The 18,367-nt window shown below is 52.6% G+C and overlaps 1 protein-coding gene across 1 annotated transcript; it reads right to left on the reverse strand.

The window, feature by feature from the left end:
- Nucleotides 1-1,871: 1,871 nt before the first annotated feature.
- LOC138729038 (ras-related protein Rab-40B-like) lies at nt 1,872-3,995 on the reverse strand (the record flags this gene model as incomplete). The annotated part of the gene is made up of 3 exons (XM_069872906.1): nt 1,872-2,789; nt 3,189-3,411; nt 3,879-3,995. Coding segments are annotated over 3 exons (612 nt in total), but the record flags the coding sequence as incomplete, so codon positions are not given.
- Nucleotides 3,996-18,367: the final 14,372 nt, after the last annotated feature.

Consider the following 18,367-nt stretch of genomic DNA (forward strand, 5'->3'; position numbering starts at 1 on the left):
TGCAGAGGGGTCCGTGCCTCAGTTTTCCCAGGAAGAGCTGGGGGTGGGAAGGTTGCTTAGGGATGCAGGATTCGGCCCTATGATTCACCCAGTCTGTTTTCTGCTTCTCAGGATGATGTGGAGACATTTCTGTTGGGCCGAGATGGCATTGTTTACCGTGGCCGGCGGTACAGGCAGCCGACTCTGTTCCATGGCAGGGACGATGGTATGGCCAGGGCTGGGTTGTGGGGGAACCCGAGGGTGTGATGGGGACTGTGAGGTGGGCAGGGCGTCCACGGGGCTGGGGTCTCCTGGACAGCAGCACAGCTCCTTCGGGGTGGGGACAGGACCCCTTGTCTGTGCGTCTGCTGCCGGGCAGGGGTCCTGCTGCCTGCCCCGTCCTGGGCTGGCAGAGCTGCCCCGGGGGCTGCAGGGGGCTCAGCTCTTCCCCTCTCCCCCAGGCTGTTGAACCAAGTCCTGTGGACAACTCTCCGGCCACTGCTCCTCCTGCCCCTGCAGAGTGGACTCGGCACGCTGGGAGCCAAGCGGGACAAGGAACACAACTGGTGGTGAGAAAAAGATTTGACGTTTTTTCTTCTATTCATTTCACATTACTAAAATCGTTCAACTGCACTGGCGCTCTGGTTTTCATTTTAGCAAGACTGATTTGAAATCTGTCCCCTATCTCCGCCGTCTCCCTGGCCCCAGCCAGCCGTGCCACCCTAGAAAGCTGTCACATCGGTCAAGCGTGACTTCCCCTTGGGCAGGCTGTGGGGGCCACTGCCAGCCACCTTCTCCTTGCTCCACCATGCAAGTCTCCTGCCTTCTGTGCTTGATGCCAGATCTCTCGCACACCCCTGCCCTGCTTCTGCCACACGGGAGAGTGACCAATGCAGTGAGCTCCTCACAGACACCGAGTGACCCGCAGTCCGGCAGTGACCTACACAGCGAACTCCGCAGAAAAAAGTGACCAGCACAGAGCCCGGGGACAGCGCACGGTCCAGCCCAGCCAGGCTGGCAGGGCAGCACGGGCAGCACTGAAACACTGGTGCCATTCTCAAGAGCCAAGAAGGCTCTTGGGCTGCGATCTAGGGCTCTTTGCTGTGGGCTGCGACCCACATTTCTTTCAGCTGTGGACAGGCAGTCTCCATCATCTAGCAGCTTCACCCCAGGACCTGCAGCACACCAGCACGTGGAGCCTGCTTATCACCCAGGGAGACATCCCACAGGAAGCCCTCCCAAGGTCTTAAACTACAAGACTTGTTCCCCACTGCTCTTTTAAGTAGCGATGCCTTCCTAGGTCCAGGTCCTGGCATAACATCAGCATTTTACTGGCTTGAATTTTCACTGCTCCCTTGCAGAGGCTGTGGACATCTGTGCTGATCCAGAAGGAATATCATAGAGACAACTTGACAGCATCTCACATTAGTGAAGACACCTGGGAGAAACTAGGATGAAGCTACACCATCCCTGCCAAGGTCTATTATTGCTCAGGAGAGCACGTCATACAGTTCCTTTGCAAACAGAACGACTTGGCATGTGTTATTCTTCCATATTTCAGTTACTCATCTTGAAGACATGTTGTATCAAAAGCATTACATGATGCTTTTAGGATGACCTCACATTCCTGCTTCCTTGTTCTTCAAAATCTTCTAAAGGAACAACCTTCCCTAGTTAAAGAAAGCATAATAGGACTTCTTTTCCAGAAACATTTATTTATTTATTAAATAGTGTTCTTTCCTTATAAAGCAGCTCTTCAAGTCATGTTCCTTTTACCATAGTGTCTTTGGCATTTTCCTCCTAGAACATTCTTGGAGACTGGTATAAAATGTAATTTTTTTTCTTTTTACAGAAAAATAAGTATTTAAGCCACAAATTCATTTCCCAAAGTATTAAATAACATACCAAAAACTTTATCAAATCTAGTACATACACTAATGGGACAAAACCTTGTTGTGTATGTGCATAATAATTATATATACGTTTTTAGCTTAGTTAAGTTAGTGCTTCAAAGCTATTGAGGAAGCTTTAAAAAAAAATCCAGCTGCACAATTGCAGCATTACTAAAATTTGTCCCACTCTTTGTAGAATTTAACAACGTACACGATACATTGCGTTTAAAAACCTCCGCCTGAATGGGCAAACCAAGGACTCATTTTTGTATTTTTGAATAGTTTGCAAAAAGACAATTTTTATACAATTACACAGCAAGTCACTTCCCAGATTTCAGGAAATTAAGAACTGAATATAATTATAATTAACCCCTATGTGAAAACAAGGGTATCATGCAACTAGAACGCAGTATGAAAATCCAACAGTCAAATGCCACGTCCTTCCAGTCACACTGAACACATCATTCATTCCAAAGCAGCATTACTGCGGGAAGCAAGCTCTGAAAGAAGACTCCTCTTCCTTATTTCTGTCTCTGCTGTGTGATACATACACAGAGTGGGCTCAGTCATTAAACAAGGAGTCCTGGTGTTCAGTGCTTCCTTCACACGAGGGGATTCCAGCCAGGTTCCCTTCCCCATAGGGAGCTTAAGCAATTTTACAGCTGTTTCTTGTACAGTTTTTGGGTGGGCTCTGCGGAGGATGGATGGTTTTAGCTTTCTTTAAGCTGTTCCTTTTATTGATGTTGCTGGATGTGAGGGAGTATGAGCGTCCATGCATCATCCCGGCATTAAGGCCGTTTGCCATAGAGAAAGATTTGAGGTGGCTTCTTAAGGCAACAGGGAGAGGGAGCTTGTCAACAAGATGCACGGGGGTACAGGAGACTACGGCACGGCAGCAAAGGTCCTGCAGACTCAGTACTTAAAAACAGACATAAAACGTGCATTGCAATAGCATGCTTATGTCAGCCATGTGGTAGCAGCACACCCAGCACTCTGCGGGCCCTCTGTCCTTCCAGGATGAATTCTTATTTCTCCTCCCACACCCTTTCCCACACACACATTATCCAAAAAATCTGCTGTTTCAGTTTCCTGTTTATGACTGAACATGTAAGTTCTATGAAAGACGTTATTCCCTAAAAAAGTAGGAACGGTTTAACGACTGCAGATATATTTTCTGTTAGAAAGCAAATTCTACAGGATATCTGGTTGTTCTTTTTTGATGTTTTTGCATCAAAATGTCTTTAAAATATTTTATATAAATGAACCATAAGTCTTAGCTAGAAATGTATTTACACATTTTCAGTGCACATCGCTTACCCTTGTTCAGCCTCCAGAGCCTGTCCATTCCGTGTCTCATTAATACTGTTCTTGCTAGCTCAGTGAAGGACTCTGTAATATTGAAATTACAAAGTGGACTGACTTCAAAAAAAGTCATGCCCAGTCTCTCAGCGTAGGCTTGCGCTTGCTCAGTAGACACTTGGCGCTTGAAGGCTAAGTGGAGGCGATTTCCAACCAGGATTTTTGGCACACCAGGAGCATGCTGAGCAAAGAGAAGTAACAAACAATTAATATTTTGGCCTCCATTTTCCCCTTCCCTCAATTAAACCAAACAAAAGCTTTTCTCAAGACTTCAAGTCTAAGTGGCAGGTTGGACTAGATGATCTCTAGAGGTCACTTCCAGCTTAAGATATTCTATGATTCTCTGATCTCTTCCTCAGGGAAGAGAGGTTTGCACAGATGATGTGGCAAATCTACAGCGACTGCGACTACAATATCAAATCTTTGCCCTCCATATGGTTTCCATCAACACCTTTAAAGAAATCAGATGCTTGAGCTGATACATTTCCAACTTTCTAGAATTATAAACATAGAGTTCTAATCTTGGCATCCTGGGTAATTCTGTAGTAAGCGCTGCCTGCAAATGCCAGGAAAACAGTAGGAAGTATTGCAAGCAGTTGGTTTTCATCATCTGTTAGAGACTAGGGACAGTCTGGGATTGTACCTTACCTCATCTATTTCTTTTATCCATCGATCCATTCCATCAAATGACCAACGATTTGTAATATCATACACTAGGATTACTCCCTGTATTAAAAAAAAGTTAAAAACTAAGTTTAACGGAGAATACAGTCACAGAATAACTCAGAGAATTTACCTGTAAAATCTCCAAATCTGAAATAATCGTGCAAGATGCTGAGCAACTTCTCAATGAAGCAGAACCTCAGCATCCTGTGAAACCAAGCTCCATTACACATCAGCCACGGGGCAGAAGACCTCGCTTCGTTTTCGGGTCTGATGTGTTGGCAAATATTCTTTTTACAGCGGACAAGTTTGTATGATCATACACACACACGTTATAGCAAATAAATATTCTCAGTCACATTCAGTAGCTTAAAGGTTCAGTGCTCTCTGCCATTCTGGAACATAGCAGATGCAGCTTCTCTGAGCCAACACACGTAATGAGTTTCAGCAATACCTCAAAGTCTGAAGCTGTAGTCATCACATTTCAGACTATGTTTGTATTATTTCATATTATTCTTCAGAGTTTTATGTTATCAATTGCTCTTACTGGCTCCACAGTTTTAAAAGTAGAATTAGGGTATCTTTCTCATAGTAACTGAAGTATGTTAGCTTACTTTGCTTGATGTAACCAACAAGAAGGCATAAGAATATATATTACTGTATTTTACCCTGATTCAAATTCAAACTTATGGATTTTCCTCCACAAAAGAAAATCCTGCCCCCTGGGGCTCCTGATGGGGGGGGGGGGCCTAGGTGAATTAACCATTGATGAACAGGATAACCATTGGTTAGCAGCTCGAGATAAACACAGAGAAAGGACTAACACTTAAGGGTAAACAGAATACTAATAATTCAGCCGAAACAACTGACACTTAGAACAGAAGCTGCTCACACTTAAAGAATACACAGGATGACAGTTGTTTAGCTAAAGCCTGGGCCGATAGAGCGGCCGACCGGTTGACAAGCAGGACAAGCATGGCCAACTGCTGGCATTACCAGGACTTCTCAGGTTTTATTCATTTCACATTAATAAAAACCTTCAATGGGTTCTGTTGTTCTTACATTAAGCAAGACTTGGTGAGGACAGACATTCAGGGCTTTGAATCCCTCTACTCTTTTAACTGAAATAACAGGCTTGGTCTACAGTGCTTGACGTGTAAGTCGTCTTTGTCTGCCTTCCCCTGGAAGAGGGAAATAAAGAGCTTTTAGCTTTTGAAAGGGAAAAGCCTGAAATTCCCAGGAAAACTCAGCATACACTCAGTTCTGTCCCAAAGTTTAAAACCAAACATTCCAACAACTTTTGGGAACCAATTAGTCAAAGAACTAGAAATACAGAAAATAAAGAAAATGTTGGGGGAACAATATTGCGGGAGGTGAACAATATCCTCAGCGCCACAACTGCTGAGAAGGTTGTTTGGGGCCGACTACGAGTCTCTGGAAGTTTCTGGAGTGAGTGGGTGCGGGGCTCCCAGGGAGAAGGCCAGGAGCAGCGGGACCTGATCTGAGAGACAACAAGGACAGCGACAACTGGGGCAGGAAAGAAAAGAAAGCATTTTCCAGACAGTTTGTGAGTTAAGAATTTTTCTTGGGATGGCGGGAGGGTTTTGCAGGCCGAAGGACACAGGGGAGGGGAGAATGTCCTTGAAAGTCCTTGGCTGAGAGAAGGACCCAGAAAGTTCCAAGCAGCAGCCCGGAGACAGCGAACAGTTCATCTCAGCCAATCGTGGGCCAGGCCGAGGCGCCTGGACGAGGAGCAAAACCCAATCGTTGCAAAGAAAAGACCGCGTGATCTTGCTCGTTAACATATATAAAGGAGCCATTAAGGCTGCCTCGAGCGTTTTTGCTCCTCAGGCGGCGGGTTGTGTCTGGATCCCCTGAAATGGCGGAGGCGGGGAGGAGGCAGGGAGGCGGCGGCGAGGAGGCGGGATCGGGGAGAGATGGAGGCGAAGGGTCGTCTGGCACGGGGCAGACCTGCCCCCAAATCCCCGAATGGGGAATCCAGGTGAGCGGCTGGATCTAGAGCAGGAGAGATGGGGGCCCAGGTATTTCACGGGAAGGGTCCCCGGGCACTGGAACAGGCTGCTCAGGGACGGGGTTGGGTCACCTTCCCTGGAGGGGTTTAGGGGTGGATGAGCTGCTGAGGGACACGGCTCAAAGGCCCTGGAGCTCTGACAGAAGCCTCAGAGCCTCGCACCCCCTGGATCTTCTGGAATTTCTCTACCACATGGGAGAGGGGTGGAGCTGGGAGGGCCCCGTGGGGGGAAATTGTCCAGCCCGGCTTTGCTTCCCCGTCTGCCTTAAAGGTTTATCCGCAGGCTGGCCGAGGCGTGTCTGTTGTGGGGCAGCGAGCAGGGCAGGGGGGGCAGCAGCCGAGCTTCCTGCGCCAGGTCCCTGCAGGGAGGTCTCTGCTCTTCTTGGCATGCGGCTGTTTGAAAGGGAGAAGGTGGGCACATGTGCAGGGAGGGCGGGGGAGAAGGTGGCAGGAGCTGGGCATGTGCCGCCCTGGGGAGAACTTCTTCCCAAGTGCCCCGGGGACCCGGGTTGGTGCCGGTTCGGGCTGTGGGGGGTGTTGGTGTCAGCAGGTGACATTGCAATGAGAGGTGTCAGGCCTGGTGTGACACTGCCCGTGGGGCACTCGGTGTGTGTGAGCACCCTGTGTGCGGACTGGGCTTGTGCCACAGCCCCGCCGATCTGCTGCTCCTCCTTGGCTCTTGAGGGTGGGACCAATGTCTCAGTGCTGCCCATGCTGCCCTCTCAGCCCGGCTGGGCTGGACCGTGCCCTGTCCCCGAGCTCTGTGCCAGACACAGTGGGGAGGAAGGTCCTGCTCCCCAGGGACCCTCCCCTGGGGCTCATCCCCACCAACCCTCTCTGGGGCTGTGGTTTTCTCACAGGTTCTCGAGGAAATAAAGGCCACTCGAGCCTCTTTAAAGAAGTTTGAGGCCACGCTGGAGCAGTTGGTGGCCCAGATGGCTTACCTGCAGGCACAGGTGAGGTCTAGGGGCGAGCACTCCCCCTGCCAGCTGGATCGCTGGGGTGGTCCTGGTGGGGTTCCCAGCCACGTCCCTGGGCTGGACCCCCAAAGGGTCTCCCCAAGCAGCTACCCCCGTCAGGGACAACCACATCCCATCGCGGGGTTGCTGGCTGACAGGGTGCTCCCATCCACAGCTGGATCGCGAGGAGCTGGGACCTGTCAAGCAGAAGGTCCCAAAAGAGGTGCGCAAGGGGGCAACAAAGGAACCGCCTGCCGACGCAGCTTTGACTAAGTGAGTGTCACAGGGACAGTGGTGGCTTCAGAGACAGCACTCGACCCCTTTGTGGCCTCTGGCCATCTTGGCCAATGCCCAAGTGTGGGGATGCTGAGGAAGCAGCTGTGCCTTCTTCTCCCACCCAGAGCAAGGAGCAGCTTCCCAACCCTAGAGGAGGTCCCAGGAGGGGCCACCCCTGGTCTGGAGCCCTCCTAAACGCACACTGGGCTGTGGGTGCCAAGGGTTTCTGGTGCGAGGGCAGGGGACACTGGCTTGTGCCCTGGGGCAGGGCTAGGACACACAGCACCCACAAACTTGAGTTGTGACCTGTCCTCCTGGGAAAGTGCAGGGGTGTTATTAGAGCTGAGGAAGCGATGAAAGCCGTGTGAGGGCTGCTTTGGATGGCAGGCGTGGGCTCCCCCTCCTTCACCCCATGTCCTTGCTCACCCTTCCCAGCCACTGGCAGCTGCCGGGTGTTGGAGCTGATGGTGGGGCCGAGGGGAGCGTGCCCTGATCTTTGCTTGGGGCAGCTGAGACAAAGCTCATCGTAAACCCCATGGGATGCTCCATCCCCCACGCCCAGCGTTTGCTCCCAGGCTGGGAGAATCCCACCCCAGCAAGAGCTACAGGAAACCTCTCCTGTTGTCCTCGCCAGCACCCCAGTTCCCATGGAACTGAGATGTTGTAGCAGTGTGTGGGAGCAGGTCCTGTGGTGCTGGTGGGGTTTGGATGCTCCCCTCTGTGGATTCTCTGCTGCCAGATATGAGCAGATCCTTTTCCCGCAGTGGGAGCCCACAAACAACTGCTCTCCCTCCTCATACCCCCTTGATTCTGGAAGCAGCTATGGGGTTGCGACCTTGCCAGGGGAGCGAGGATAAAGCAGGCTCCCTCTCCAAAGGTTCCCCCCAGCCCCTCGCTGCTCCCCGCAAGCCACATCCCTGCCAGGAGCTCACCCAGCCTTTCTCTCCCCTCTGCAGGCAATCGCTGGGCCGGCGCTCCTGCCTCTCCTGCGACCAGACCCTGGCCACGTGGCAGCCTGGCCTGTAAGGAGCACTCGGCACACCGCGGGGAGTAGGGAGAGAGGGGTGCGGGGGATGCCCCGCTGCGTGGGACACGGGGCCTGGGTGTCTGGGGTGAGGGGGGGATCCGACCCTGGCAAGCCCCTCGCACGGCCCTGTGTGACGGAAGTGGGACAGGGACACCTCCCCAGAAGCAGGGGAGCCTGTCAAGGGTACAAGCCCAAGGCGCTCGTGGCTGTAGGGTGGCACCTGGGGTGCCGCGGTGCCAGGCGCTGAGCTCCCTCGTGCCCCATCCCACAGGGGGCAGGCGGCCACGGGCACGTTCTCCAGGGTGCCAAGGAGCTGCGGGGGCCAGCACACCATCACCACCTCGCAGGAGCGCCTCGCGATGCGCCGCGCCAAACCACCCACCACCCTGCGGCCGAGAAATGTAAGGACGATAATGGTAGGGACACGGTGGGGAAGAGCGAGGCCGGGAGAGAGATGCTGAGCATGCAGAGGGGTCCATGCCTCAGTTTCCCCAGGAAGAGCTGGGGGTGGGAAGGTTGCTTAGGGATGCAGGATTCGGCCCGGCAGGGCTGGATTATGGGGGAACCCGAGGGTGTGATGGGGACTGTGAGGTGGGCAGGGCGTCCACGGGGCTGGGGTCTCCTGGACAGCAGCACAGCTCCTTCGGGGTGGGGACAGGACCCCTTGTCTGTGCGTCTGCTGCCGGGCAGGGGTCCTGCTGCCTGCCCCGTCCTGGGCTGGCAGAGCTGCCCCGGGGGCTGCAGGGGGCTCAGCTCTTCCCCTCTCCCCCAGGCTGTTGAACCAAGTCTCAGCACGCCAGGAGCCAAGCGGGACAAAACTGCAACCCGTAGTGAAAAAAAGATTTGACGTTTTTTCATTTATTCATTTCACGTTAATAAAATCGTTCAACTGCACTGGCGCTCTGGTTTTCATTTAAGCGAGACTGATTTGAAATCTGTCCCCCATCTCCCCCGTCTCCCTGCCCCCAGCCAGCCGTGCCACCCTAGAAAGCTGTCACATCGGTCAAGCGTGACTTCCCCTTGGGCAGGCTGTGGGGGCCACTGCCAGCCACCTTCTCCTTGCTCCACCATGCAAGTCTCCTGCCTTCTGTGCTTGATGCCAGATCTCTCGGACACCCCTGCCCTGCTTCTGCCACACGGGACTCTCCACTCCACCATCTCGTGGCCACTGCAGCCAAGGTGCCCCCAGCCTCCCCAGCCCCAGCCACGCCGCCTCTCTCTGTCGGCCCCTCTGCGCGTCGCTCCTCCAGCCCTGGCCCAAAGCTCTTTCCTCCTGCCCTGCAGGAATCTCGGGGCTGCGTGTGCCTGGCTGGGCTGTCTCTCCAGCACAAACCGGGCCGCTGCAGCGCTGCAGGAGAACCAGGGCCTGGGGTGGGGAGGACACCTCCAGCTCTCTGCAGAAGGCCGGGTGCCCTTCCTCTTCTGAGCGGGCGGCCCGTGCTCAGCTCCCACATCCTGGCTGACTGGGGAGGTTCCAGTCCATGGAGACTGGCTGATGTTACACCCATTTACAGGAAGGTGTAAGAAGGGACGCCTTTTCTGGAAGGGCATTCAATTCAGTGCTGAACTGTAAAATAAAAAGGTTATTGCCTTTTCCTTCAACAAGAGCTTTCAGCCCTTACACCTTTAGAAGCCTCTCTGTGGGAGCTTAAGTATTCCCAAGGTCTCGTTGCCATTTAGGAATACCATCTAGATTCTAACTACAGTCACCAAAGGTCAAACATTAGGCCAGACATATATGAGCTTTAACACCTTTGACACTCCCTCTGCTCTCCTGCCACTCAAGCAGCTTGTCCCAGGTGGCCCCAGTCATCCCCTCATCCCCACCACCACCTGATGGCTACTCTAAAAGGACATGGATCTGTTGGAGTGAGTCCAGAGGAGGCCACAAAGGTGATCTGAGGACAGGCTGGGAGAGTTGCGGTTGCTCAGCCTGGAGGAGAGAAGGCTCTGGGGAGACCTTAGAGCAGCTTCCAGTGCTGAAAGGGGCTCCAGGAAAGCTGGGGAGGGGCTCTGGATCAGGGTGTGCAGGGATAGGATGAGGAGGGATGGTTTTAAGCTGAAAGAGGGGAGATAGAGATGAGACATTAGGAAGAAACGTTTCGCTGTGAGGAGGCCCTGGCCCAGGTTGCCCAGAGCAGTGGTGGCTGCCCCATCCCTGGGGGTGTTCAAGGCCCAGTTGGATGGGACTTTGTGTGACCTGATCCAGTGGGAGGTGTCCCTGCCCATGGCAGGGAGTGGAACTGGTTGCAACTGCAGCCACCATGGTCACCCCCCTTTCTTCTGCCATGAAAGGAAAAGATAGGGGGAAAGAATCCACCAAGGACAAGGTACTTCTCCATTGTGAGTCTGCAGTTTTCCTAAGCTACTGCTGGTATGGACTTCAAAGTTAACATGAAGATTGTGCCAAACTCTCCTTCTGTGTGTTTTTTACAGGAAATATTTTAACACGAGTACTAACAAGAAGTTAAATTCCAGTTGCATCCCAGAGGAGGAAGGGGATTTGCACCTGAGGCACTAGCTGCCACCAGGCTTGCTCAGGACTCCCTGTTGACTCTTTGAACCATCCAAACTCCATGTGCCATGAAACAAACACCTAGGAGAGGGACGCTGTGTCCTGGGACACTGGGCACGGGGATGCTGCTGCAGCCCCCACAGCAGAGCCCCGAGTTCTGCTAAACCCTGTAAAAGCAGGGCCCGAGAGCTGCATCAGAGGATTGGGGAGCGGAAGAGAGTCTGGAAAAGGCTTTCTGGGGTGCAGGTTCCCTGGCCAGAGCCTGTGATGAACCTTCCCCTCTTGAGGTGCCAGTTTGGCTTTCGCTTGTCTGTACAGCCAGACATGCCAGCGCCATCCTGAGCAGGAACCTGCAATTCTGTGCAAATCTGCTCCCCGCTCGGCCCCAGCAGCACTGATTTCCTGAAAACAGCTGCCTCCAGTCGGGAATCCTTCCTTCTCCTGGCCATACTCTCTAACCGCTCCACGTCCATGAGGACGTGCTCTCCCCTCCCTCCAGAAAGGGCTGTGGCAGGGCAGATGCTTTGGTAGCAGCATAAACAGGCTCTCGGTGAGGGCAGAGCTCCGGGGTATGGGGCGGGGAGATTCCCCTGTCTCCCACTCCGGGTGGAATAAACGATGGACAGACAGGAGCAGAGCAGTCTTCCTCTTCTGTCTAAGCCACCTGAGCAGGTCCCTGCTCTCTCATGGAGCAACAGGAAGGGAAAGCCCTCGATGTGTTGCTTTTATGCAAATTAAATGTCTTTCTGATGGGATTTGGGGCAGAGCTAAAACCTCCCATGGCCCCATCTCGCTGGCCAGGTCCACTCTGCAGATGAAGCAGGAGGTGGATGAGCAGCAAGAGCAGCAGAAGGCAGGCAAGGGCACGCTGGAGCAGTTGGTCCTTAGGGCAGCTCTAAAGACCATGAAAAAGGAGCAGTCACTCTAGTGACCATGAAGCAGGAGCAGGCAGAAGTGCAGGCAGCGCTCTCTCCCAGCACAAAGGCGCAGGAGCAGCTCAAGAACTGACTAGAGGACGTCAGGACGTTCCAGGAGCTAGTGGACTCCTCCACCCACCATGCAGCGGAGAAGGTAGGACAAGCAGAGCCAGGTAGGGAGAGCCTGGACAGGGTCGGTCTGGGTCCCCCGCTTGGCGACATTCACTGCAATGTGGGGGATCCCCTGGCTGCCCCCTACACTGACTTGTTCAAGTCATCAGCATCCTTGCCATCGAAAGCCTTGAGGCAAATATCCTGCAGGCAGCGATTGTTCACGTGTGAGTTCCCCGTGGTCAGGCCATGGGGGCCACTGCCGACCACCTTCTCCTTGCACCACCCTGCAAGTCTCCTCTGAAGCTAAGTAACCTACGCTTAACAGTTTAATTTAACCATTAAGGCAGGTACACTTCATTCAGCGCTGGAGAAGACTCGGGATTTGTCCTCAGAGTGCTTCTCAGAGCAGTGATTTCACAGAAAATTTATACACAGAATTGTTTGCAGTGATTTGACAGAAAATTTATACACAGAATTGTTTGCAGTGATTTCACAGAAAATTTATACACAGAATTGTTTTCAAATTCAAAGTGACAATTATACTCGTTCCCGGAACCTCAGACCAGCTCAGAGTCCTCAAGGTGTGGCCGTATCTGAGTGGTCAATCTCAACCACTCTGGGTGCCAAAGGAGAAGGGTCGTTAAGGCTGTCTTAGTTAATCTTGCTTCTAACACCTCACAGTTGATGTTCCATCCCACCATTTACCAATCTCCATTTCAATCCCCCCTTTTTCAAGGCCTTTGCAAATTCTTTTGCAAAAGAGTCACAAGAGGTCTTATTGTTTAAAGTCCTCTTAAAATGTTTCCCTGACTCCTTTTATTTTCTAAAACTGATGCTGAAGTTGTCTAGTTTCAAGATTTGAGGCCTCCAAGGCTCGGGTATAATGGAGGTTCCTTGCATACTTACAAATGAATCTCTTTAAATTATTATAATTCATGGGCACGGCTGCTCCTGGTGTTAAAAGGAAGCCAGCGTAGTTTCAGATTTATATGACAGTTTTGACAAGCACGTATAGTTCCCAAAGGTTTGAATGAATATATATGTGTTGTACTGAAAAAAATCGGCATTTAAACAAAAGGCCATATTATTGTATATTATACAGGCAAGTTTTCTTTTAAAGGTGTTCAGCGTTCTGTTGTCCACTGACTGGTGGGCGATTTCTTCACTTGATCCAGGTTCTTTCACCTTGGTTGCTGCCAAGGCTGTTAATAATACTTCGTACGGCCCATTCCGCTGTTCTCCCGGTGGTTTTCCTGTAAAATCTTTAAAGAAAAACTTATCCCCAGGTGTAAAAGGATGTACAGGTTGATTCTAAACCTCTAGGCCATGCACCTTGTTCCTTTTTGGTTTGTTTATTGGTTGGTTGGTTGGTTGGTTTTTTGTCTGTTTCTCAAGCAAGTTCAGCTGGTTTTGTTAGCTGGTTAGACAAATTCTCACCTAATTCTGTGAGATCTCCTGTATACTGCAGTTGCTATAGGGGGCTAATACTTTTCTTTCCTTTTTTCAAAACCTAAGCAAGGCCAAAGGAAGCGCTTGATGCCAATATAGATTGGCTTCTTGACAAATTTTAGCTGATTGCTGTTTTATCAGCAACAATCTGATGTTTCATTTTCTCCACCTGGCCTCTGGCCTGTGGTCAGTATGGAGAATGTAACTGCCAAGCAGTTCTTAAAATTTCACTAATCTTTTTACCACTTTAGCACAAATGTGTGCCTCTACCTGGCAACATTACTGCAGGCTCTCCAAACGAGGTACAATTTGTATCAACAATGCTCTGTGACTTGTGCTTTGCTTGTCCTGCAAGGAAAAGCTTCTGGCCAGCCTGAGAAAGTATCTGTTAATGCTAATGAACACCAGTGCCCACCAACACCGCCCCCCCCCGCCCCCCAACCCCCCTCCTATTGGGAGTTCAGAGAGATCTATTTGCATTCCTATTATTTACACCCAAAGGGTTTGTTTTGGTTTGGTTTCATTCGGGTTTTTTGTTGTTTTATTTGTAACTCCTCTAAGACCAATTTCCACAGCGCTCCTGATGGCATTATTATTTGTCCATCTGGAACATAAAATCACCCATTATCTACTTCTCTTCCTGCCATATTGATAATCGATTTTCTGTCTTCCCTTGAATATTTATCCAATTTTAAATCAGAATCAGGGATTTGAAGTTTACCGCCTGGAATCAAAGCAGATATTACCTCTCCATTTTTCTGCGGCCACCCTGGCCTCAAAATCTCCTGCCAATTTGTTACCGATTTTCCGGCCACGATCACCTCTCTGGTGACCTTTGTAGCGAGTGACAGCCACTTCTTCTGGAAGATGTACAGCTTCCAGCAGCTTTAGGATTTCTGCTGCATGTTTAATGTGTTTTCCTTGGGCAGTAAGGAGTCCTTGCTCTTTCCATATAGCACCGTGAGCATGCACCACTCCAAAGGCGTATTTTGAATCTGTCCATGTATTTATCTTCCTTCCTTTTGCTAATCCCAGTGCTTGACTTAAGGCGACTATTTCGGCTTTCTGGGCTGATGTTTACATTCTTTTAATAACCCATATTGGCAATAACCGTTTTTATCCCCTTGCAACCTTCTAATTGCAGAGGGTGTTACCTGACATGGGCCAAATTTACCTTCTCATGCTTCACATTTCTGGCCTTCCAGGTATCTCAGAAGCCAACATGCCTGGATAAACCTGTTCCAAGATCTCTGCTGTTACTGGTGGGTTTTTTCCACCTGTTTTTATTAAAGACAAACTCAATGCTTTGATTAGTTGATGATCTCTCACTTTAAATTTTGTACCTCCTGCTCCAAATATTATTTCTGTCTCTAACTGCTTTAGTAAATCTCCTCTCATTAATTGTCTAGGGGCTCCTAGCAAACAAATTCGTATGTACCCACTTGTTTTCCAATTCACATTTAGCAGACTGCACAAAGAAGGCTTTTTCGGTTTGGCCAGTAGCTCCTATTACAATCACAGTATTTTATTTGGATCTGCAGGAATCGGTTGCTGGTTTACACAGAGGCTCCCGTATCTATCAAGAATATAACCTTTTCACTCGTATTCCCCAGCTTTATTTTAACCAGTGGATCCTCCAGGGTAATTTCCCCATGTCCCAGTCATTCAAGCTCAGCTACAACACCCGGTTCCGATTCCTCTACAGTATGCACATCGATTATTTCTTAATTCCATTCTCTTACCACGTTCTCTTGCCACTCCAGGTGATTTTGCAAACTGGAAAACATACCTGCACACATTACTTCACCCAATTCTCCTCACACCTCAAGAACCAACGTTCATTGCGACAAGGTGTTATGGCCACTTTTCCCCATCATCGAGCTTATACACCAGCCACCACTGATTGTCAAAAGCTTTTACCAGGGTTTATCTGTTTGTCCACCACTCGGTGGACCACTGATCCCCTTAAGATCTAGCTGGCTCTTCTTCAAAGCGCAGCCACTCTGCCAGCCTCCCATCTTACGGGTTCTGGGTTTGGGCTCCTCAACCACAAATCACTTGCACTGCATAGGTGGATCTCTCCTTGCTGTCCTGGATCTTACGTTCAGGACAACTCAAATCCCAACCATATGTTACCCACAATTTCTTGCTACGTTATCCTTTTATCCAGCTAGGGGGCAGAATAAAACATTAAAACATCCCCCCTTCCTTCCAGCCACTGGGAGGCTGAGCTCACAGGAACGTGTGACCACCTCATCTCTTCTCTCTCTGCACCCAGCTACAAGAAACATGTTCCTACGTTCTTAGCAAAGAAGGCCTTTCAGACGAAGGAGGCAGCGTTAGAGGTGACTGCACCGGGGGAACTATGTGGCAGCTAACTGAAAGGCAAAAAGCGGTTCTCAGAAATGGCAAGAGCAGGAGGACATTTCAAATCCGGGGGCTACGCACCTCCAGAGGGGAACGAGGAGGTTATGGGCTTTCAGTGCTACAAACGCATCCTCACGTTTCGACTTGCGTTGATGTACGTTCAGTCAGGTAGCTCCCAACTTGCAGGAAGCCTGGGGTTGAGGGCAAAATCTCTCCTGTGTTCTGATCCCTCAGCCCCAAAAGAAACCCCTTGAGGTGCTTCCTGGCTGGCTGTGGTCTCCCGGAGCCTTCCCGAGCAGAGCAGCCCCTCTCTCCCAGCCGGCTCGGCGCTCCTGGGCAGGGAGCTGCGGGAAGCTGCTGCCAGAGAGCAGCCCGGCCCTGCTGTGGGCAGGGAGGGCAGGGCAGAAGGCGGCGGGACCGGGGCATCTGCCAGCCCTGGGGAGAACTTCATCTCAAGCCCCTCGGGGACCCGGGGTGGCACCTGCAGGCTCCTGGGGGGTCTGTCACCTGGCAACGGGTGAGGTGACAATGAGCCCTGTCCATCCCCCCCACCCCCCCATTGTGACACTGCCTGGGGCCACTCAATTTCTGGGATCACGGGGTGCCTGGGCGTCACTCAGTGTCTGTGCGGCACCGGGTGTGCGTGAGGCACTCGCTCGGAGACACTGACCCTCTGTGGGTCCCTCAGTGTCCGAGGGGCATTTGGTGTGCGTTGCGCACTCTGTGTCCTTGAGTCCCTCTCTGTCCGTGTGTCCCACAGTGCCTGTGGGGCTCCTGGTGTGGGCGAGGCGCTTGGTGTCTGTGGGTCACCCCCTGCCCGGGGCTCACTTGCTGCCTGAGGCGAGGGGCACGAGGAGGAGGAAGGCTGCCCGCTGACCACCCTCCCACCCTCCCGGCTCCCCTCCAGACACAGAAACTCCTGTCCCCCCCCGAGGGAATCTCTGTGTTTCCAGGCAGGGCAGCAGCCATGGCCTCAAACACCCTGTCCCAGTATCTGGACACCGCCTTCGTCGCTCCTGACTGCCACAACATCAACTTCAAAGTGCTGTATAACCTGCTGCAAGCCATGGTCCAGCGCCTGGGAGACCCACCCGCAGAGGTACAGCCCAGACAAGAAGGGGCACAGGGCGGAAAGCGAGGCGGTGAAGGTTATTTGGTCACCACGTGGAGTACACGGTGGGAGGGAAACGGGGCAGGGAAGGGGACAACCATCCGTCTCCAGACCCTCCCTGCTGGGCTGTCTGGGAGTGATGGGGCAGTTACCACGCTTGGAGAGAGACTTGGGTCCTGCTCATCCCCAGGGAGTTCAGGGATGGGGAGTGGGATGGGTTTCATCAGAGTTGCCTTGCCTCCTGCTTCTGGGGTCCTTGGTTTTGCCGGCTGGAGGTCCAGGACCCCTGGCGTTCCGGCCCCATCATCCCCTTCATCCCTTTGGTTCCTGCTCCTGACCTAGCGCTTAGGTACCACGTGTGCTCCTCGGGCAGCTGAAAGGCTCCAGCAGCACCTCCTGGGGTTCACCTCCCACCGCAAAACCCTGTTAGGACAGAGCCCCCTTCAGCGCTGCAGGGCCAGAATCTGCTGGGGCTGGGACCTTTAGGGAATCCACACCCTGCGGACGTATCCAGGCTCCCCTGGCACCAAGAGCACTTCCCCAGGGCTGCAGCCTGGCTGCCCCGGGGCCCAGGCTGTCGGGGCAGTGACCCAGCCAAGGGCTCCCAGCCTCAAGGGCCAGCAGCCAGGACCCCCCGGCACGGGTCTTGCGGGGAGCCTGGTGTGGGCAGGCAGGGCTGGATCCATCCCTGCCGACTCGGCTTGTGCCACAGCCCCCGCGGGGCAGGGCTGGGGGCTCTGGGGAGCTGCTGCCCCTTCTTGGCTCTTGAGGATGGGACCAATGTCCCAGTGCTGCCCGTGCTGCCCTCTCAGCCCGGCTGGGCTGGACCGTGCCCTGTCCCCGGGCTCTGTGCCGGCCACAGCGGGGAGGAAGGTCCTGCTCCCCAGGGACCCTCCCCTGGGGCTCATCCCCACCAACCCTCTCTGGGGCTGTGGCTTTCTCACAGGTTCTCCTCAAGGAAATTAAAGACATGAAGGCCACACAAGCCCGTTTGGAAATGGATTTACAGAAGATCCAGGAGGCGCAAGTCAAGTAAGAGGACAGCAGAGGGTTTCCTACCCCGTGGGGCTATGAGGGAGACTGGGAGGCCGAGGAGCATCCCGGTTTTGGGGCACGCGGCCCCAGCAGCCCCGTGGAGGCTAAAACCTCCCATGGCCCCATCTCGCTGGCCAGGTCCACTCTGCAGCTGAAGCAGGAGCTGAATGAGCTGCGAGAGCAGCAGAAGACGGGCAAGGCCACGCTGGAGCAGCTGGTGGCCCAGACGGCCGACCAGCAGGCACAGGTGAGGTCTAGGGCCGAGCACTCCCACTGCCAGCTGGATCACTGGGGTGGTCCTGGTGGGGTTCCCAACCACGTCCCTGGGCTGGAGGAGGCCTTGGAGCCTCCATGGTCTCTGGACTCGTTGAGTGCATCCATCTCATCTCAGTGCCCATTGCTTCTCCCATTCTCGCAGCTGAATGACCTTAAGGAGGCTCTGGTGACCATCAAGAAGGAGCAGGTCCAAGTGCAGGCAGCGCTCTCTGCCAGCACAAACGCGCAGGAGGAGCTCAAAAGCTTAGTAAAGAGTGTCAAGAAGATCCAGAAGCAGGTGGACTCCTCTGCCCACCATGCAGCAGAGAAGGTAGGACAAGCAGAGCCAGGTAGGGAGAGGCTGGCAGGGGTCGGTGTGGGTTCCTGGTTGGGTGGCGTTCCCTGTAATGTGGGGGA

The sequence above is a fragment of the Phaenicophaeus curvirostris genome, chromosome 19 (genome assembly GCF_032191515.1).
Source record: "Phaenicophaeus curvirostris isolate KB17595 chromosome 19, BPBGC_Pcur_1.0, whole genome shotgun sequence".
Taxonomy (NCBI): Eukaryota; Metazoa; Chordata; class Aves; order Cuculiformes; family Cuculidae; genus Phaenicophaeus; species Phaenicophaeus curvirostris.